Genomic DNA, 19260 nt, shown 5'->3' with positions numbered 1-19260 from the left:
TCCAGGGAGGGTAATGACGTCGGCATGCTGATTGGTGTTAGGCCACTCTCAGGGTTATTCCAACACAAGCACTCTGAAACCTGGACAGATGACCTGGCGACCCAGACAGCTAAGTGACCGCCAGGCCGATAGCATATACACCGGACATGCATGGGGACACTGGACAAAGGGACGGCTCATGTCCCAGGCGGGACCAAGCAGGATGGTGCGAAATTATATCACGCTACTCAGAATGGTGCACAATTTAAAACATAAAAATCATTTATTTTGGGAATTTTCCATTTAATATTTTTGGACCGCAGTTAATGGGGAGTAACAAACTACAAAAAACGAAAGCATGGGTAAGGGGGCACCACTGTACAGTGTGGCCATTCTGCCTCAGTTCTTACCCCTCCCCCCCCATGCCATCCAGTGTGTAGAAGTGTCTGTGTGGGTGTCAGGGGGGCCAGGGGCTGAGCTGTGGCCCTTCAGCTGCTTCCTTAATGTGGAAGTTGAAGTCAGTCTGGGCCCCTGGGATTTCTCTGTGGCTGGTCAGCAAGCCCCTGAGCTGGTGACTCCCGGCACGGAGGGATCTGCACCGACTTGGTTCAGGGAAGATGCTGTTGTTGCTGCTGCTGCTGCTGCGGATTCTCGCGCCCCCTACAGCCTGATCTAAGTACTGCAGCGACAAGATGCTCAGTTCAGGGAGAGGTCGGACAGGGCCTGGGCACAGTGCTGCACGTAGTCGAAGTCAGGCACCGGGAAGGGCACGGAGGACCACTTCTTGGCCTGGATCCGCCCGCGCGGGGTGTGCAGCAGCATGGCGCGGACTTTGAGCGCCGGCAGCTTCACGGACTTGTAGATCATCTGCAGACCCCAGAGCTGGCGGTGGGACAGAGACGGGAGGGTTTGGGCGTCTATCCCCTGGCTGGGCTTCTCTCCTCAAGTCAGAGCCTCTGGACGCGGGGCTTATGTCTCCCACCTCGGACAGAGCCGCCTCCCTCCTCACACTGTGGGCTCCCTAAGATAGGGGTTGGACCACTCTCTTCAGACTGGGGGCTCCTGGGGCAGGGCTGTCTCCCCCTTCCCAGGGAGGGCACCCTGGGGGCAGAGGCTGAGCCTTCAGAATCAGGACTTCTAAAGACGGAGCTGAGGAGGGCTGCCCGCACTTACTTCCCCACAGTTCCTGCAGCTAACGACGCCCCCGGGCACCCAGTCCTTGAAGACTCTGTCGATAGCCACGGGCTTCTCAGAGACGTTGTAGTAGATCCTAGAGAGAAACGGGAGTGGCCTCAGGCCTCAGGGACCCCCAGCCCAGACGGCTCGCCATCCTTTCTGCTGAGCCTCTGCAGGGCCCTGGGCCTCCCTGCCTGTCAAGAAGCACAGAGACCTCAGCGAGCTCGGGCAGTGCTGCCTCCATCCCACTCCCTCTGCCCAAGTCCAGGCCTCAGCACCACCCGCGTGAGAAGGCCATGGGCACAGTGGGCTGGCACACAGTAGGCGCCTAATGAATACTTCCTTAACCAATGAACAAATGGAGGATGCGGAAAGCTACCCTCTAGGGGGCGGAGGATGAGGGGTTGGCTCAGGGACCCCCGCCCCTCGTGATGTCTTCAGAATACGTAGGACCAGGGGCCACTGTGCGGCCCCCCAGCGTTTGGCATCCTGAATGCCAGCTCCTGCTCAACCACAGAGTGGCTGCGGGAGCTTGGGCATGTCGCTGAGGCTCTCGGGGCCTCTGTTTTCTCACCTGTGAAACGGGGCGGTGACAAAACCGGCAAACGTGGTACTTGTTCAAATGCTCTTCAACACCTCCCCCCGCCCCGAACTCTCACTGCACCCCCCGCTTCCTCTCATCCAGGCAGCCCCTCCCACAGGCCTCACGAGAAGTTGGGGTTCACGTTGACGTGGTGGGTGCCCTCCACCTTCCGCAGGTCGCTCCCGTGGCCCACGGCCACCATGCAGTTGATGCAGAGGAGCTGCACTTGCTCGGCCGGGAACTGCTGCTGCCGGGTCTGCTTCTGGGCCGCCTGGGCCGCCCGCCTGACCAGGGCTTCCCGCTGCAGGTCCCGGATCTGGGGGGGGCGGGGGGGAGGTGACACCGGGCATGGCTGGGGCCCAGGAGACCTGATCTCAGAAATCCTCTAAGGACCTCAGAGCGATGGCTGGTACCCAGGGGGACTCTCCTCAGCCTCCCGGGAGCTTTCGGAAGCTGCTCGGAGGGGAAAATACTACTGGGTTGGGGGGCCGCGCAGGGAGCGAGGTAAGCTCTCTCATTGAGTCCTCACTCCCTTCGGAGGTGTTCCTGTAAAGCTGCTTCTTTGGATCTAACAGGAGGCACATGGGTAATTCTGCCGGGACAACAGGCGTAAACAGGGACTGTGCCCTGCGAGGCTGGACAACGGTGACCCCCCTCAGGGGACGCTGTAGGTCCTGGTTCGGGGCTTACTTTGTGGGTGTCTTTGATGGCCCCCCCTCTGCCTGGCTCTGGGAGGGCTGGAGGCGGCTCTCACAGATGCACAAAGCACTGAGGGGGGGAGGTAAAGTAAAAGCCCTGGACCAGGCCTGTTCCCGAGGCATTTTGGAGAAAGAGCCGTTGCCTTCCTGGCAGCCCCAGCCTCGGCCTCTGCCCCTCCCGGATCCTGGGCCACGCAGCCCCCAGAGGAAGCGGGCACAGGGGTGTGAATGTGTGCGCCTCAGAGACCACAAAACGCCCACAGCTCCCCTCCCCGCAGGCCGCACAGGCCGCCCGCGGACCTTGGCCTGGTACTCGGCCCGGTCCATCTGCTGCACCGCAGCCACCGCCCGCTCCATCAGAGCCTCGAGGACCTCGTTGGTCTGCTCCCGCCGCAGCTCCCGGCTGCCCTGGGTGGCCACGAAGGAGTACACGCTCTGATCGGCCCGGGCACGGCCCCTTGCCTGGGGAGGGAGGACAGGGGCCTGAGCGGGGCTGGGTCCCCACGCAGGATGCTTGGAGGACGCTGAGGGGGTGGTCTGGGCACCTGGACCATGGAGATCTCGTTGGTCAGGAGCCCGTAGCGCACAATCACGTTGCACTGGGGGATGTCCAGGCCCTCTTCCGCCACGCTCGTGGCCATCAGGAGGTTCAGGGTCCCATCCCGGAACTTACGGATCACTTCTTGCTGTTCCTTCTGGAGGGGGGTAGGCGGGGGGAGAAAGAGGATGGTATATGAGGTGGCTTCAGGCCTACTCTCTTGCAAGCCCAGCCTCTCCTGGGTTAGCCCTTTTATTCAAAATCTTGGCCCCTTTTCTGGGGGGCCCTGAGTCTCCATCTCTACCTCCAAGTCCCCCCTCAGGATCTTGCCCACTTTTCCAGGTGAGCATCTAACCCCTCTCTCCCCTGGGGACTCCTACGGGTCCCTGCCCCTGCACACAGGAGCTCCCAGGACCTATTCTTCTCCAAGGGACCCGGATCCCCTCTCCTCTGTCCTGAGACATCACTCACCTCTACCCCTGCAGACCCCCTTGTTTCTGCCTCTCTGCCCCCGAGAGACCCGCAGAATGGGAAAACCTTCAGCCCCTGGGAGCTCAGTGTCCATCTCCCTCCTCAGCCCGCCCCCCGCCCCCATCAATCTGTGCTGAAGACTCCCCTTCTTTCCTCCCCTCGGGAGGCCCCCAGCCTCAGCTCCCTTCCCCCGAGCCCACACCTGGGTCATATGGGCGCTCTGGCTGCTGCTCCCGGCCCCGATCAGCAGCTCGGCCCTGATGTCCACCGTCCGCAGACCCGGCTGCTGCCGGAGCCAGAGCAGGAGGGAGTGCGCGCTCTGGCGGGTGCGGGTGAAGATGATGCCGCGGGGGCTGCCGGGACCCCCAAACTGATCCTGCAGGATCTGCTCCAGCATCTCCAGTTTGGGGTTCTCCGGGCCACGCGTTGCCAGGCGGGCCAGCTCATTCTTGTGGTCTGCCAGAAAAGCCCAAAAGTCAGAGGCACGGGACTCAGGCCAGGAGGTGGGCGGGATATGAGGGTGCGTGGCTCACAGGTGTGAGATTGCAGGAATCCAGAGGGGGCCTGGCCTTACCTGCTCCTGCCTGATTGCATCTGCGCTGCACCAAGAACACAGGTAAGGACACCCTCCGCCTGCCCAGCCTCAAGGCCAGCCAGCCTTCTACCCGGGGTACAGTCTACCAGGGGTCTTCAAACTACGGCCCGCGGGCCACATGCGGCCCGCAGAGGAGTCTGATCCGGCCCGCCAGGTTTTTTGGGCAGTGAGCGCAGCCGAGGTGTTACAGTAGGAATTAATCATTCATATAGTCCGGCCCTCCAGCTCTCTGAGGGACCATGATCTGGCCCCCACTTTAAAAAGTTTGAGGACCCCTGGTAGGCACTCACACACCTTATGCAGCACCCTCTTCAACCCTGCTGCCAGGATGACCCTTGACCTTTTCATGTAACCCAGGACTGACTCAACCTCAGGTCTGTTCAGAAAGACCCTCGCCCCTCGGCCTGTGCTGAGGCCTCTAGTCTTAAATTCACCCTCTGACCATCTCATTTCCCCAACTTTCAGGGAAGAGTCCCATGAAATGATTTTCAAAAAATATTTGTTGCCCTAACCGGTTTGGCTCAGTGGATAGAGCGTCGGCCTGCGGAATGAAGGGTCCCAGGTTTGATTCCGGTCAAGGGCATGTACCTTGGTTGTGGGCACATCCCCAGTAGGTGTGCAGGAGGCAGTTGATCGATGTTTCTCTCTCGTGGATGTTTCTAACTCTCTATCCCTCTCCCTTCCTAACTGTAAAAAATCAATAAAATATATTTAAAAATTAAAATAAAATACTAAAACAAACAAAAAAGTCAATAACGTAAACTAGTTTTTACATCTACGGAAACCTTCATAAATGAGCACATCCCTCTTTTGTCCTATCCACAGCCTTGACTTTTGGTTGGAAACCCGGAACTCTTGTCAGCACCTTCCCAGCTTGCTGTAGCCAGCCCCGGGCCCAGCTGGCCACTGACCGCTAGCCCAGTTCCCACCCCCTGGTCCCCGGGAGCCTCACCGTCGAACAGAGCCAGCAGCCAGCGCTCCGCCCGCAGCACCTGCGTCTTGGTGGCTCGCTCCCAGTCGTAGAACTGGCGCAGCGTGGCCAGCGCGTCCACGGCGCGCACCGTGTCGTGGATGAGCAGCGCGTCGTTGTAGCGCCGCAGGTGGAGCGCATGGGCGCGCCGCTCCTGGAGCCCGGCCTCCGCCGCTGCACCCACAGGGGACCCGGATCTGAGCGGCCCGCCCCCAGGCTCCACTCCCGCCGAGGCCCCGCCCCTAGAGGTTGGCCCCGCCCCCGGCTCCGTTCCCGCCTAGGCCCCGCCCCAGAGGCTGGTCCCGCCCTCTGAGGGCGTGGCCTTTCCGGGCCTCCTCACCGGTCTTGCTCAGCTCCACCACCTGCTGCTCATACGTCTGCGTCCCGAAGTCCTGGCTCAGCTCAGGCATCTCCAGGCGGTCCTGTACTTGTTGCATGAGCTTCTTCAGCATGTCCCCAAACGGGTCCTATGAGCAGAGGGAGGGCGTGAAGGAGTTCCCGTGCCGCCATGGTGTGACAGAGGCCTGGCTGGAGGCGGGGTCAGGTTCCCGCCCCTGACTCCTGCTCTGCCTCCACCCCATAGATGGCCGTGACCTCCGGCCTGAGCACAGGGATGGTAGTCCCTATCCAGCCTGTCACAGCAGACACCAGGCCGTGTCCACACCGCAGGGAAGAGCCTGGAACACCCTCAGCACAAAGTGCCCCAGCTGTGTGGTTTGCAAAGCGCTCCGCTGCGTGCATGCCCAGGGTTTTGACAGATGTCCAACAGGAGGATGGGCCCCGTTTCACAGAAAGAAGAAATGGAGGCTCAGGAACATAAGCAAGCGAAGTGAGAAGTGATGTAACAGCTCTCCTGAGAGCAGAGTCAAGGCTCAGTCCCGTGTGGCCCAATTGCACTCCCGCCCCGCCCACGCCCCCCTCCCACCCCCTCCACACACCTGGCTGCGCCTGTGGCAGAGGTCGTACTGTTTGCAGGGCAGGCGGTTGTGCTCCTGCAGCTCGGGGAGGTGGGTCTGGGGTGACATGATCCGCCACGTGTCTAGGTTGGCACAAAGCTGGGCAACAGAGAGGGTTCACTGGAATGGGGGGGGGGCGGGGGTGTTCTGTGGGGACAATGGGCAGAGCTTTGGGGCAGGATGGGTCCCAGCTGAGGTAGGGCCATTGGGGGCGGGGATTCATTTATTCGATAAATATTTATTGCTTGCCCAGCGCTGTTCCAGGTACTGGGGGTACAGAGCGCCTTAGATGGCGGTTGGGGAGACAGATTTTACTGTAAAAAAAAAATGGTAAACCAGTAAAGGACAACAGAATGAGAGGATAGCGGACAGTGTTAACAGGCTCCGAAGAGAGTAAAATGGAACGATGTGGCGAGTGCAGTGGGGGTGATTGGGGAAGGCTTTGAAGGCGTGACATTTACGTTGTTCCCTGAGTGACAAGAAGGGGGCAGACAGGTAAGTACGGGGGAAGGGTATTCGGGCAGAAGGAAGGGCAAGTGCAAGAGTCCTGTGATGGGAACAAGCCCGACATGCTCAAGCTGCAGAGAGAAGGCCAGTCGAGCAGGAGGGGGAGAACAGGGGAGGGGGCGGGGAGAAGGGGCGGGGATGAGGTTGGAGACTTAAGCTGGGGCTGAGTCCCAGGGAACCTCTAAGCCAGAGTGGAGTGTTTATTCCAGGTGCACTAAGAAGCCTTTGGAGGCTGGGAGTTGGGTGAGGAAGGGATCCGACCCTGCCTGCCTGGGTGAGCCGGCCTGGGACCGGTGGGCAGGGGGTAGGACAGGCCAGGAGGTCCCTGGTGAGTCAGGTGAGGGGAGGTCACAGGGGCCAAGCTGACCTGCAAGATGTGGTCAATGGCTCCATCGAGCTTGGTGGCCCTGCCAGTGCCCGGGGAGGCCGTGAGGCCCAGCACCTGGGGCAGGGGCCTCGTCCCCTGGAGTTTGTGCTGCAGATACCGGCTCAGGATGACGTTGTAGACGGTGTCTTTGTGCGTGTGGTGGCACTCATCCACCACGAGGAGAGAGAAGGCTGGGGGCACGTGGGAAAGAACTTCTGCTTGCAAAGCCCTTCGTCCCATAGGCTTTGTTTCATGTACTTCCCAGAATTCACCCGGGAATTCCTTCCTCCCTTCACAATTTGCAGCCGGACCCCAGAAAACGGGCAGTCAGGAATGATTTCCCTTCATTCTACAGACTAATAACCTGAGGCTCAAGCTGGAGAAAGGAACTTGCCCAAGACCCTGCACCAGAGCCAGGCCTTTTTCTACTAGGGTGCAAGCCGGGGTTTGGTGAACAGGGAAGCCCTCGCTCCCACGAAATCCCCCATCTTTGCCAGAAGAGGGGCCCTGGGGGTGGCAGGCAGGGGTGCCTCGGGCGCGCCCAGCTCTCACCATTGAGCTCCACGTGCTCGTCCTCCTCGGGGCTGCTCAGGGCCAGCTGCAGCAGCTCAGCTGTGCAGATGAGCAGGTCATTGCTCCGGGCCACGTGTCCAAAGCCGGGGCGCAGCCCCATGTCCCCACTCAGGGTTGCAATGGCCCAGCGCCCATCCAGCATTCGCTTGAACTCCTCATAATGCTGGGCCACCAGGTGTACCTGGGTGCGGGGGAGATGGGGAGAGGAAGCGGGGTCTGGGTGGAGGCCGCGGCTGGGATGAGTGAAAAGGTGGTGAGAGATGGCCACAGAAGGGTCTTGAGAGGCACCGAGGAGCTGAGAGCCCACGGAGGGGGGTGGGAGGGGCAGGCCACTTACCCTGTTGACCAGTACAATGACCTTGGCTCTATCCATGGTCTCAAGATGCCTTTTGGCCACATAGGCGGCCGCCCTGGTCTTCCCAGCGCCCGTGGGCAGCCATATGATGATATTCTTGCCCTCCAGGGCAGGCATGACCACCTCCCACTGGTAGGATCGCAGCTCCATTCTGGGAATGGCAGGGGACTCAGACCCCTGGCCCTCCTGGCCCCCGACTCAGCTCAACCCCATCAGATCTGCCCCCTGTGGGCTCCCAGCCAACCCAGTCTGGTGCAGAGACCTCCCTTAACCTAAGACTCCATCCTGCTTGGAGGAGGTGGGACAGGGAACCCACCAGGAGCCTGATCTGGCCAAGGGGGGCAGGAGTAAGACAGAGCTCTGCCCAGCCTCACCTTACACCCGCACTGCCAAGGGCAGCCCTGCTCTGAACCGGATGCCTGCTGCTGAGCTCGGCCGACAGAAAAGGAAACTGAAACTGAGGGGCGGAGCCAGCCCAGCTGCCTGGAGCTCAGCTTTGCCTTCTCTTCCTCACCGGCCTCAGGCTGAGGAAGAAATGCTGCTGACAGGAAAGCACCATTCACAACACGGGTCCTGCCGGCCACCCCCTCCCACTCCTGTGGAGTCAGCTGTACCCATGTCACTCAGGCAAAGGCAGCCGAGGAGGCCAGGACCCGCCGTCCAGGCACCTGGGCCAGGATCAGCCAGGAGCAGGGAGAGTGGAGGCTGCGGCCAGGCGGGCCCGGGGCCCGGGACCAGGCGTGAGGCCTGCAGGGGAGGGTCCTCAGCACAGCCTGGGCTCAACGGGCTCCCTTGCAGGAGGTGCCGGCAGGAACAGGTCAGCCTGCTGAGGCCTGGGATGCTACTGAAGAGACAATCACACACAGAGATAAAAACAAAAGAGCTTTATTGATCCCTCTGAGGGATTAATGCCAGGAAACAGATGGTCCCCACGTCCCCCGCCCCTGGGGACAGACAGAACACAACAGTGCAGGGCAAGGCCTGGCCTCTCCAATCTGGGTGGCATTTCCAAACCCTGGAGCCCTCGTTCAAGCTAAAATGGTCTCCGTGAGGAGACCGTGGCTGGGCCAGGCCCAGGACTGCAGTGAGACACCACTGCTCTGTGGGGACCGGGGCTCAGAGCCACCAGAGCTGGGCAGGGTATACGCTCTGGCCACCGGCCACTGCAGAGGCTCCGAGCCCGCACCCAGGAGACCCCTCCCAGGGCTGCAGGCTTGGGGGTGCCCAAGGGCCCAGAGAGGACTGCAGGGTCAGGGCTGGAGTGTCTCAGGCTGAGAGGGGCCTGGGCGCCAGGGCCTCCCCAGCGATCGGATCGGAGCCTGAGGTGGTGACAGTCAGGGCCGAGGCTGAGGTCCAGGCCGGCCTACTTGTCGATGAGCCCCCCCTCCTTGAGCTTGAAGTAGAAGAACTTCTCCAGGGCGCTGGCGCAGCGGCAGTACTCGCTGTCCGGGGGGTTGTACTCGCGGCAGTTGGCGATGACCCGCTGCAGGTCCGCCACGAAGAGCTTCCGGGTCACGTAGTAGCGGCTGCGCAGCCGCTCCGTCATGGTCTTCAGGTCTGGGCGGCGGGACAAGGGCAGGTCACGGGGGCCGCGTGGCCGGGGAAGGCAGGAGCAGGGTTGGCGGGCGGAATGGGAGGAAGGAGCATCCTCACCGATGGGGAAGCGGATGACCTCGTAGTAGTCGGGGGCCTCGGACTTCTTCACGGGCTCCATGAAGGGCCAGGCACTGGGGTGTGACTAGAGAGGGGAGCTGAGCTGGGACCAGGACCCCTGAGGCCCACGCCCAGCTCGTGACTGTCGCCCACCCACACGGGTCACAGAGCCCCTGGCACAGGGCGCCCGGGGGCGGGCCTGGTCTCCGCACCTTGATCTGGGCCAGCAGGTTTTTGAGGGTGGTATAGAGCTGGTCAGGGTCCTTCAGCTCCTTCCTGGGGCGATAGAGGTCAAGTCTGAGGCTCCCGGTCCCCCTGCCTCCCCCAACGCCCTGTCCCTCCGCACAACACTCACCCCTTCTCCTTCCCCAGCGGCTTCCAGCCCGTCTCTCCTGCAAAGCGGGGCGTGCGGAGACATCCCTCAGAACGCCGGCCGCACGCCGGGCGGCGCGCCCTCCCGCCCCAGAGCCCCGCTTACGAATGCCAGGGACACTCTCCACGGGAATCTGCCTCACACCTTCCTTGAAGCAGCTGAGCCCGGGGTAGACCTTTCGGATCTGGGCCTGCTTGCGCTCAATCAGCTTCTTGATGATCTGAGGAAGGAGGGGTGTGAGGGGCCAGCCACTTCCCTCCCAGGCCAGTCAGAAGTGCCTCTCCTCCTGACTTTCCCAAGAGGCGCAGCAAGGACCAAGATCCTGGCCCTCCCTCATGCATGCACATGCGTGGACCTGGGGTACACATGCTCATCCCACACACGTGCTCACCCACCCCCACGTGCACGTTCCACAGAAAGCACCCCACCTCCTTCTGCTTCTTGATGATGTGGGAGAGCTCCGTGTAGGGGATGCGGGGGTTCAGCTCGCACTCCATCAGTGTCGCCCCCTCGTAGTCCTTGATGTAACCCACGTAGCGGCTCTTGGGCACCTTGATGTCCTTGGAGAAGCCCTAGGGTAGGGGTGTCGAACTCAATCAGAGAAGGGGCCAAAATCTAAAATCCAGCCTAAATCGCAGGCCGAATGGTTTACTGAACAGTCATAAACTGTCATTGTGATGGAAACGCAGCGGAGTGCAGTGATGACAGCGCGGTGCGGGCCACATTGCAAGGCCTGGCGGGACGGATTTGGCCCGCGGGCCTTGTGTTTGACACATGTGCCCTAGGGAGTGGGCGACACGACCCCTCCCATCGCAACACTTTTCCGATTTTAACAGCCCCTCCCCCAGGAGCACCCAGGGCAGCTGCACGCCAAGTCCCCTCTCTCCGGTTCCCGAATCCCCTCGGGCACAGTGCTGTGCACTCGGAAAGCTCCATCTGTCCCTGGAAGGACTCCAGGTCAGCCCCCTTCCAGCAAACCCCCAGGAGCCCCCAGTCCTGCCGGCCACCCCGCTGCCCTCCCGGTCCCACTCACAGCTGCGGCGCAGGAGGGAGGAAGAAGGCAGGAAGGAGGCCCCTGCGGGTGCCTGATGGAACAGGGGCCTGAAGGGCTCCCAGTCCACCCACACCAGGGAGACAGAAGGACGCCTGCCCCAGGCGGCCAGCAAGGGCGGGGCGGGGCGGGGCGGGGGAGGCGAGGGTCACCTGCTTTTTGAAGTAGCCGATGGCATACTCGTCGGCGTACGTGAGGAAGTAGAGGATGTTGTGTTTGATGTGATACTCCTTCAGGTGGTTCATCAGGTGGGTGCCATAGCCCTGCGGGCAGGAGCAGGGCTCAGCAGGGGGAGGGGCAGGCCTGGTGCGGACAGAACTCGGAAGGGCCAGGGAGGAGGGAGCAGACTGGACAGGAGGAGGGGATACCACGGGGTCTAGGGCAGGCAGCAGGAAAGGCAACCAGGAGAGGAAGAGAGGTTATAACGAGAAAACTGAAGGACACCTGGTTTCCAGGCACTTGCTCTGAGTCAGGTGACCACGTCTCAAGTTAAGTCATGAGGCAGGCACCGCGGCCAACTTACAGAAGGAAAACTGAAACTCAGCTCCACGAGAAAATCTGTCCAAGGTCCGGCTTCCAGGCTCGGCAGGGCCAGGAGCCAAACCCAACCAGGAAGCTGCTGTCCACAGGCTACTAGTTCCTGGCCCCCGGCCTCCGAATGGAGATGGGGAATACCAGGGGCCCTGCCTGCTGCTGCACGTGAGCCCTGAAGAGACACGGACTCCCACGCGTGCCAGGTCCGAGGAGGCACCTCCCGGAGCTGGGGTCCGTGACGGAGAACCAGGGGCCCTGCTGGTGGGGCTGCTGTGGCCGTGAGGGGCTGGAAGCCAGGACTCTCACCCAGCACAGGGCTCCCACACAGGGAACTCCCACAGTGTGCAAACATTCCTGTGATGACATCATCTCGGGGACATTTAAAAGTGTTACTGATTCCACCCTGGTCAGGTGGCTCGGTTGGTGGAGCATCGTCCCACACACCGAAAGGTGGAGGGTTTGATTCCCAGTCAGGGCTCATACCTAGGTTGCAGGTTTGATCCCGTCTCAAATGGACAAAAACAAATCCTCGGATGGAGGATTAAAAAAAGTGTGACTAATTCTCAAGATCTATTTGTCAACAGGTGTTTTCTTCCTTTCTTTTTTATCCTCCGTGAGGATTTTTTTCCCATTGATTTTTTTTTAGAGAGTGGAAGGGAGAGGGGAGGGGGGGACAGAGACGGGGGAGAGAAGCATGGATGTGAGAGACACATTGATTGGTTGCCTCTCTCGCACACACCCAGAACAGGGGCAGGAACGAGCCCGCAACCCAGGAGTCTAGTGTGCCCTAATCCGAGACCCTCCCGTGCTCGGGCTGGCACTCCACCCACCCAGGGAGCGAGCTAGGGCGACAGGTTGTTTTCTTACTCCACCGTTATCAGGGAACAAGTGCCACCTTGTGGTGAACTGAGGAACTGTCTGGCCACTAAAAGAAGTGCTGGGGGCTGCTGCATCACCACGTCAGCCTCTCCTCTGATCCGGTCTGAATCAGAAGCAGGTGGTGGGATGGGGCAGGGGCAGGGGCTGGGAGCATGCACCCACCTTGACCTGCTCATTTGAGGTGACAGCACAGAAGACAATCTCCGTGAAGCCCTGGGTGGGAAACATGCGGAAGCAGATCCCGCCGATGACGCGCCCGTCCTTGATCAAGGCCAGAGTCTTGTGCTTCCTGAGGGGAGAGGGGACAGGTCACGGTCCCTACCTGCCCCCCAAATGCTCCTCGAGTCCCCATAGCCGTGGAGGAGGAGGAGGGGACCCAGGAGGAGGAGGAACCAGAGGTGGAGGGAGAGGCCGAGGGAGGGGCGTGGGGGCCGAGGCAGGCGCCCGGACGTGGTGCTGGGGCTGGGCTCTCCCGGGGACGCACGGGTCAAAGACGAGGCGGGCGATGTACTCCTTGGGCATGCGTGGCAGCTGGTGGGAGAAGACGTTCTGCAGCCCCACGAGCCAGAGCAGCACCCGCCGGTTGGCCTTGGGGGTCAGCGAGTTGCCGATGACGTGGAACTCGATGATGCCGCGGCGCTCCTCCAGGCGGGCCGTCTCGTCCCGGGCTGCGTTGGCCGATAGCAGGCTCGTCTGGGCACCGGGAAAGGGGGAGTGAGCGAGGGTCTCGGGGCCACGAGGGCCGCTCCCTGCCCCTGCCGGCCGGCAGGCCAGCCGCCCACCTCGGGCCCCAGCATGGCGGCGGGGTCGGTGATGGTGAGCATGACCTCGTTGACCAGCTCCATGGGGATGTCGCCCATCACACGGAGCCGCTTGGCGTCCTCCAGCGTCAGGTTCTCTGGGAGCTTCCTCTTCTCACCTGCTGGGGAGGTCGGCACGGTCTCCCGGGGATGGGCAGAGAGACTGGGGGAGGGCTGCGTGGGCGTCAAGGGTCAGGTACGCACCTGGCATGGGCTCAGCGCCTCCAGAATCCAGGCTCAAGGAGCTACTGCTGCCCCCGCCCATGGTGGGGCTGAAGATGGGGGCGCTGGGCACAACGGCTGCACTCACTGCAGCTGAGAGAGACAGAAGGATCGGGGGGAGGGGGAAGGGGAGGGGAAAGCCGTGGTTCAAAGATGTTGGGTCCCAAAAAGGGATCTGGACCCTCCAACCCCCAGCTGAGCCCTCCCGCATTTCTCCACGGCTGCTGTTTGAAGCGCCTCTTCCACGGGAGAGGGGCAGGCGGGGGGCATCCGAGCTCAGCCAGGAAGGCCGAGCGGAGGTCTTGTAAAACCGGCTGTGGCACATACCTGGCCGGGGCACCAGCTGGGCCCCCTCCGAGGGCGGCATGGTGAAGCCCGACTCCCAGATCGGGGAGTTCGCCCCGTAGATCTCCTCCTCCAGCATGGACAGGAACCTGCGGGGGGCACAGTCTGTCCCACAATTCTGTCTGACCGAGGGAGCAGCCCGGCCAGACACCAGGGCTGGAGGTGGGTCAGAGACCGGCCCTCTTCTCAGGAACTGGGAGCCTGAGAACAGAGACGACCTCTGCCTCTGCCAGGTGGAGGTGCAGGCCCCGGCCTCCTGGAGACCCTAACTAAAGGTGGGAGGACAGGACAAACCCGGAGACAGAGGCCCAGTTGCCATTGTGGACAGCAGAGGGAGGCAGGGTCTGAACGGATGCCACTCTGTGCTGTGACCAGGCAGGGCCCCACATCACCCTGGGCCTCAGTATCAAAATGGGGGTCAGAATCCACCCCCTCCTGCCCCCTTACTCCCCCCTGCTGGCAGAAGGGACACTGAAGGTTCTGAATTACTCAGGAAAGCCTTTCAGAACTGGACAGCTATGAGCAGGTTTACAGTGAGAGGAAGGGGTGGCAGAACGGAGGAAAACCCTTCAGAAAGAACTAGGAGTGGAAACTGGTTTTCCCTCAAGTATAAGCTCTGGAGTGCTGTTGCGGCAAGGATTCTGAGGCTGTGTCCGGGGCCCGTGGGAAGTAACTGGTATAAGACATACACCAGCCAAGGCCGGTTTGGCTCAGTGGATAGAGCGTCGGCCTGCGGACTGGAAAGTCCCAGGTTCCATTCTGGTCAAGGGCATGAACCTGGGTGTGGGCACATCCCCAGTGGGAGGTGTGCAGGAAGCAGCTGATCGATGTATCTCTCTTATCGATGTTTCTAACTCTCTATCTCTCTCCCTTCCTCTCTGTAAAAAAAAATCAATAAAATATATAGTATAATAAAAAATAAAAAAAAATAAAAAAGACATACACCAAGTGCAGGCAGGGCTAGTGTTAGCACTCGGGCTATGTATCTGCCATCCCCTGACTAGTACACAAGGCAAATGCTATCAAGTTGCATCTGGGCTGTGGGCACGTGGTCCAGGGAGATGCCCAGATCCCAGAGGGCTTATGGAGGGAGCGGAGGGACCAATCCAGGAAGCCTTCCTGGAAAAAAAAAAAGGGGGGGGGGATGGCGGGACAACAGGGAGGACGTGAACTTGGGGCCAAACCCTGACGGGCCAGCAGGAGCCTTACTTGGGGAAGTGGGTGAGGATGAGGGTCCTCTTCTCGGGCACCAGCTTGTCCTTCTCCACCCGGAACTTCTCCAGCAGCTGCCGCCGGGTGACGGTGAAGATGGAGCGAAGCAGGCTCCGCCCGAAGACGTGCGTGGTCTCGTAGCGGGGGAGGCTGTCGCAGCTCTGGGGCACGTGGCAGTAACAGAGCCACCTGCGGAGCGGGGAGGCGGTGAGAGCGGGACCGCCGGGCCTGCACGCGTCTCCCCGGGCGGCGGCTGGCCGGGCCTACCTGGTGTAATTGACCTTGTAGGTAGCCACGTCCTCGGCCTGAGACCTCTGCCGAAACTGGGCAGGGGTCTCCAGCTTCCAGTAGTTGAGGCAGAGCAAGAACATCTTCGAGAGCTCGAACATGGTCTGCCGCTCCCGGGGGGCCAGGTGACTGAACTTGTACTGCACGAAGTTCAGCACACCCTGGGTGGGGGCGGGCGGGGGGCAAAACCGGGGAGGAGGTGTGAGCAGCCAGCGTGGGCTTCTTACCCAAAACTAGGGGCTTCCTGAGGGCAGGGGCAAGGCTCTCCTCTCATCCCGAGGCTTTCTGTGAAGAGAAACTATGCCCCCTCGCAACCCCTGTGCACACTCTGAGGTTAGCACAACGCATCCTCCCTCCCTGGGACCTCTCCCCTGATCCCCGCTTGAGGAGGATGGGGAACACAGTCTCCTCTCTCCTCTCCAAGATGCCCCCCATTCTCTTGGCCCCCTTCTTCATCCCACCTGCTCAATATTAGGCTTCTCAAACGGGGGGCTGCCCAGAGAGCCCTCCACCACAGGCCGCGTCATCTGCAGGATGCACTTCCGAAGGAGCTGGAGGAAGAGGAAAAGGGAGGGGCAGAGGCCAGCAGAGATCCAGAGCGGCAGACCCACCAGCCTCCACCCCTCTGCTCCCTCACGTGCACATGGGGAAAGCTCACCTTGAAGAGGTAGAAATAGACCTGCTTCGTGTCGGTGTCCTCCTCCTTGTGGACAGACATGAACAGGTTCTCCACGTCCACCACCATCCCCAGCAGCCGGTTAATCTCCTCCTCCGACACGTTCTCCAGGTGGGACACGTGGTCCGCTGCAGGAACGGGCGGGAGAGTTGGGGAAAATGGGCAGAAGAGGTCAACAGGACGTCCTGCCCCTCTTCGTCACCAGCCAAGACACACCCCGGTCCCTCTCTGACCGGAAACGAGCCTGACGATTCCTGGGTCGGCCCCTGGGGGACTCCTTGTATTTCTGTATGGGCAGACTTCCTTTCTCCCCCTCACCCCAACCCAGTATCTCCTTAGAAAGCACCTTTGGTTTTTAAAAGATGAAGCTCTGTGGCACTTAAGTCATTCTGTCCAAGCAGGAGCCAGCACCTGCTTCGCGCCCCCGCCCCGGCTCCCGGGGCACGACCTGCCTTACCCAAGGGGTGCTCACAGCTGCGGCACAGCTCACTCAGGTTGGCAGCTGGATGCTGCAGGTCCATGCGGGGTGCGGTGGGGGGCTTGGGGTTTTTCCAGCCATTGCACTTGCAGGTTTCATTGGCCTGGAGGCAGAAGGGTCAGTCAACAAGCCTGCGTGTATCCCAGGGTCGAGGCGCCTGTCCCCAGCCAGAGCTTCGCTTCCATCGCCACCCGAGCCCTAGGATGGCCCAAACCCCGCCCCCTGGCCCAGGCCCCGCCCCCACCTTACAAGCCGAGAAGACCCCTAGCTTCTCCAGCTTCTTGGCGCGCGGCAGTCCCCGGACTTGCGCCTTCCTCTGGCTGGCGCGCTGCTGCTGGCTCAGGCCAGGTCGAGCCGGGTCCCCCCCGCTCCCGGTACCCCCACTTCCTACCCCGGGCCCCCCCGCCCCAGCGCTCCCGGATGGGGCTGCAGCTGGAGCGGGGGCAGGTGCCGGAGTGGGAGCCGGAGTCGGCGCCGAAGCCGGGCTGGGAGTAGGAGTCGGGGTCGGGGCGGGGGGTGGGGACTGCAGGGGCCGGGGCTGCGCGGCCGGGGCCGGGGTCGAGGCCTGGGAAGGTTCCGCCATGGCCTCCCCCGCAGCGGAGCGGCGCGGCGCTCCCTGCCCTAGGGCCGCATGGGCAACGGACGCGCAGTACGCAGGCGTCCCGCCCCAGAGCTTGATGGGAGTTGTAGTCTTCCACCGCCGCTCCCTTGGCCTCCACCTTCCAGACTTTTCTATCCTGTCTCTTGGGCCCAGGCAGCCAAATGAGGCCAGAACCAGCACCGCACATTAATTCCTCGTCAACGTTAATCTCTCCTGAAGGCTTCCAGGGTTGTCAAGATCGCTGTCCTCTCCGGGATCTGGTGGGGGGACTCGTGGGCTCTGCCCTCCTCCCACGCCCCGCAGGTGGCGTGCAGGCCTGGGACTGAGGTCCAGTCGGCTTTCCCGCACACCCCCCTCCCACCCCTACCCTGGTCCCTGACCCATATGTCTCCGGAGACGAGCTTCAGCTACGGAGATTAAGCAGCAACAGTTGTATTTCTTGACCTGTTGGGATAATTCGGCTGTACTCTTTTGTGCTTCCATAAAAAGGGTTTATTATGAAGGTGATGAGTACCAGAGACATGGTGGCGGTCACGGACAAGGCTGCCACGGTGGGGATGAAGAAGAGGCATAGGAGGGCGGGAGTTTTCCTTCGTGTTTGGGAATGGCTCTCTTTCAGCATCCTGGGAACCTTGAGGGCCGCGCCGTATCTTAATCGGTTGTGGTCCCTGAGCCCAGCCCAAATCTGCAGCACAGAAGGCCCAGGATGGATGGAGGAAGCCAGAAAGATGTGCCCACCTCCCCATCTCCAGAGTGCCACAGGACTGTGCCTTGTCAGAGAAAGGCAGGATGTCCCGAAAATGGAAAATGGATTGATTACCCTGTGCTCACTCTCCAATCGCTCTGTCCAGACAAGTCTTCTTACCCCCGGGTCCCAGTTCTTGGGAGGGGGTGTCCTGATGGCTCCATGTCATCTGCACCCTGCGCTGATAACGGTCCCATGGGTCATGGCTCCGGCCTCCTTTATCATCGTATCCAGTTGGACCCTCTGACGGAGGTGGGCAGGGGCCCAAGAAAGGATCCAGGATAAAAGCAGCAGCGGGCATGCCAGAGCGAGTGACCGCCTGACCTCGGAGGTAGGCAGTGCACAGCTGGCCCTGAGCTCTGACTCTGCAGCAGGGAAGGGAGTCCCGCTGAGCGGAGCGGAGCTGCGGAGCAGGAGCGGAGCTGGGGGGGGGAGGGGGGTCGGGGCGCGGAGGCCCCTCCGCTCTCGGATCCCGCCCCTGCACGCGGGGCAAGCGCTAGACGCAGAGCCTCGTGCCCTCGGACAGCAGTTGCTCACTCGGATGCAGCGGGGCGGTGGCGGTCTCGCCAAAGGGGGCCAGGTGGCGTCCAGGTCTCCCAGCACAACCCTCGCCAAACAGAACCAGGTGGTCACACTGCCGGTGCAGCAGGTCCGGGATGATGTGCCAGCTGTGGGGAGCAACGTCCACGTGGAGAACAGCTTCCAGATGAAGATGGATGCCCAGGGCTACGGCCCCGAGGAGCTGTTGGTGCAAGTGGACGGCCAGTGCCTGTCGGTGACGGGCCAGCGGCAGAAGGAGAGCTACGGCCGGGACGGGAGCAGCTACCGCATGGCGCAGAAGCTGCAATGCCAGATGCTACTACCGCCGAACGTGGATGCCTCCGCCATGACCTGCAGCCTCACACCCTCGGGCCAGCTGTGGATCCGAGGCCAGGGCGGGGCGCTACCTTCCGCTGAAGCCCAAACCGGACACTCCTCGAAACACAGGCGTCTCGGCTCTAAGGGTTCCAACTTAGCCTGACCCAATAAACCGCCACAGTGAGCAGCAGCCCTCGTGTCCCGGCCTCTTCTTGGGGTTGGGGTCAGAGGTGGGAGTATGATGGAGGGAGAGGCCAGAAAGGCACCTCAAGTGGTGGTCCTGGGAGAGGCTGGGATTTGGGGGGTGCGGTGTGGTCCTACTCAGCACGGCTCTGCTTGGACAGATAGCCCTTGGGGGCTGAGAGCAGCAGCGCCAGCAGGGAGCAGCAGAGAGCCAGGAGGGTCCGAGAGTCCCCTAGTTCCAGAACCAGCAGAGGGCCTGCTGGAGACCAGGGGCCAGAGGGCTTGGACCTGGTGTGAGGCTACTGTCTCGGCCTCATGATGAGTCCAAAGCTCCAGGTCATTGGTGTTCCTCTTCGGGAAGAGGGCAGAGAACCCGTTCCCTCAGTCCTGATACTGATCCGCCCCAAACCCCAAAGAGCTCGTTTCTGCTGCTCCAGAGGCCAACTGTGTGTGCGTGTGTGTGTGTGTGTGTTTTGTTTTGATTTTGAGACCAAATATTTTCAAATCCGGATTGCACAATCACCCTAATATATTCTAGAGGTGGTCAGGGAGAGGAAAATGCAGGACCCGCCACTTCAAACTTGGTGAGATTCA

At 61.4% G+C, this 19260-nt stretch overlaps 3 protein-coding genes and 1 long non-coding RNA gene across 11 annotated transcripts; 2 read left to right on the top strand and 2 right to left on the bottom strand.

The window, feature by feature from the left end:
* Positions 1–238: 238 nt before the first annotated feature.
* DHX58 (DExH-box helicase 58) lies at positions 239–8214 on the bottom strand. 3 transcript variants are annotated; one of them, XM_036451571.2, is made up of 13 exons: positions 8143–8214; positions 7751–7919; positions 7393–7594; positions 6841–7031; positions 5949–6065; positions 5351–5477; positions 4993–5184; positions 3648–3901; positions 2982–3131; positions 2737–2898; positions 1864–2054; positions 1153–1249; positions 239–861 (listed from the first exon to the last, which is right to left on the bottom strand). In XM_036451571.2, exons 2-13 carry the CDS (start codon positions 7916–7918, stop codon positions 676–678), a joined length of 2037 nt encoding a protein of 678 aa, XP_036307464.1. In that variant the 5' UTR covers position 7919; positions 8143–8214; the 3' UTR covers positions 239–675. The 3 variants fall into 3 exon arrangements, with proteins under 3 accessions (XP_036307464.1, XP_036307463.1, XP_036307465.1); XM_036451570.2 differs by having other exon boundaries at positions 8085–8181; XM_036451572.2 differs by lacking the exon at positions 5949–6065 and having other exon boundaries at positions 8085–8181.
* LOC123652919 lies at positions 1845–9093 on the top strand. The gene is made up of 3 exons (XR_006742489.1): positions 1845–1874; positions 6980–6982; positions 8973–9093. It is a non-coding gene; the product is annotated as an uncharacterized LOC123652919 (long non-coding RNA).
* Positions 8632–17192, bottom strand: KAT2A (lysine acetyltransferase 2A). 6 transcript variants are annotated; one of them, XM_036451555.2, is made up of 18 exons: positions 16524–17192; positions 16259–16382; positions 15784–15929; positions 15587–15676; positions 15105–15286; positions 14835–15026; positions 13608–13714; positions 13263–13373; positions 13041–13180; positions 12743–12951; positions 12421–12547; positions 10998–11108; positions 10190–10366; positions 9939–10014; positions 9777–9813; positions 9634–9697; positions 9422–9506; positions 8632–9325 (listed from the first exon to the last, which is right to left on the bottom strand). In XM_036451555.2, the coding sequence occupies exons 1-18, from the start codon at positions 16860–16862 to the stop codon at positions 9132–9134; spliced, it is 2511 nt and encodes an 836-aa protein (XP_036307448.1). In that variant the 5' UTR covers positions 16863–17192; the 3' UTR covers positions 8632–9131. The 6 variants fall into 6 exon arrangements, with proteins under 6 accessions (XP_036307448.1, XP_036307442.1, XP_036307449.1 ...); XM_036451549.2 differs by having other exon boundaries at positions 9900–10014; positions 16524–17188; XM_036451556.2 differs by having other exon boundaries at positions 10223–10366; positions 16524–17186.
* A 923-nt stretch (positions 17193–18115) lies between these two features.
* HSPB9 (heat shock protein family B (small) member 9) lies at positions 18116–18670 on the top strand. The gene has a single exon (XM_036451594.2). It carries the CDS (start codon positions 18167–18169, stop codon positions 18644–18646), a length of 480 nt encoding a protein of 159 aa, XP_036307487.1. The 5' UTR covers positions 18116–18166; the 3' UTR covers positions 18647–18670.
* Positions 18671–19260: the final 590 nt, after the last annotated feature.

The sequence above is a fragment of the Pipistrellus kuhlii genome, unplaced genomic scaffold (genome assembly GCF_014108245.1).
Source record: "Pipistrellus kuhlii isolate mPipKuh1 unplaced genomic scaffold, mPipKuh1.p scaffold_m20_p_22, whole genome shotgun sequence".
NCBI lineage: Eukaryota > Metazoa > Chordata > Mammalia > Chiroptera > Vespertilionidae > Pipistrellus > Pipistrellus kuhlii.
The sequence above is the reverse complement of the archived record's forward strand: the minus strand, read 5'-3'. Positions and strand labels throughout refer to the sequence as shown.

Coding starts and splice junctions, on each gene's coding strand:
- DHX58 (XM_036451571.2), bottom strand. CDS start 7,918: ATGGAGCTGCGATCCTACCAGTGGGAGGTGGTCATGCCTGCCCTGGAG. Junction 7,595..7,750: donor TCATTGTACTGGTCAACAGG/GTAAGTGGCCTG, acceptor CCCCGCACCCAG/GTACACCTGGTGGCCCAGCA. Junction 7,032..7,392: donor CGAGCACGTGGAGCTCAATG/GTGAGAGCTGGG, acceptor ACGTGCCCCCAG/CCTTCTCTCTCCTCGTGGTG.
- HSPB9 (XM_036451594.2), top strand. CDS start 18,167: ATGCAGCGGGGCGGTGGCGGTCTCGCCAAAGGGGGCCAGGTGGCGTCC.
- KAT2A (XM_036451549.2), bottom strand. CDS start 16,862: ATGGCGGAACCTTCCCAGGCCTCGACCCCGGCCCCGGCCGCGCAGCCC. Junction 12,548..12,742: donor GCCCGCCTCGTCTTTGACCC/GTGCGTCCCCGG, acceptor CTCTCCCCTCAG/GAAGCACAAGACTCTGGCCT. Junction 9,698..9,776: donor CCGCTGGGGAAGGAGAAGGG/GTGAGTGTTGTG, acceptor CTATCGCCCCAG/GAAGGAGCTGAAGGACCCTG.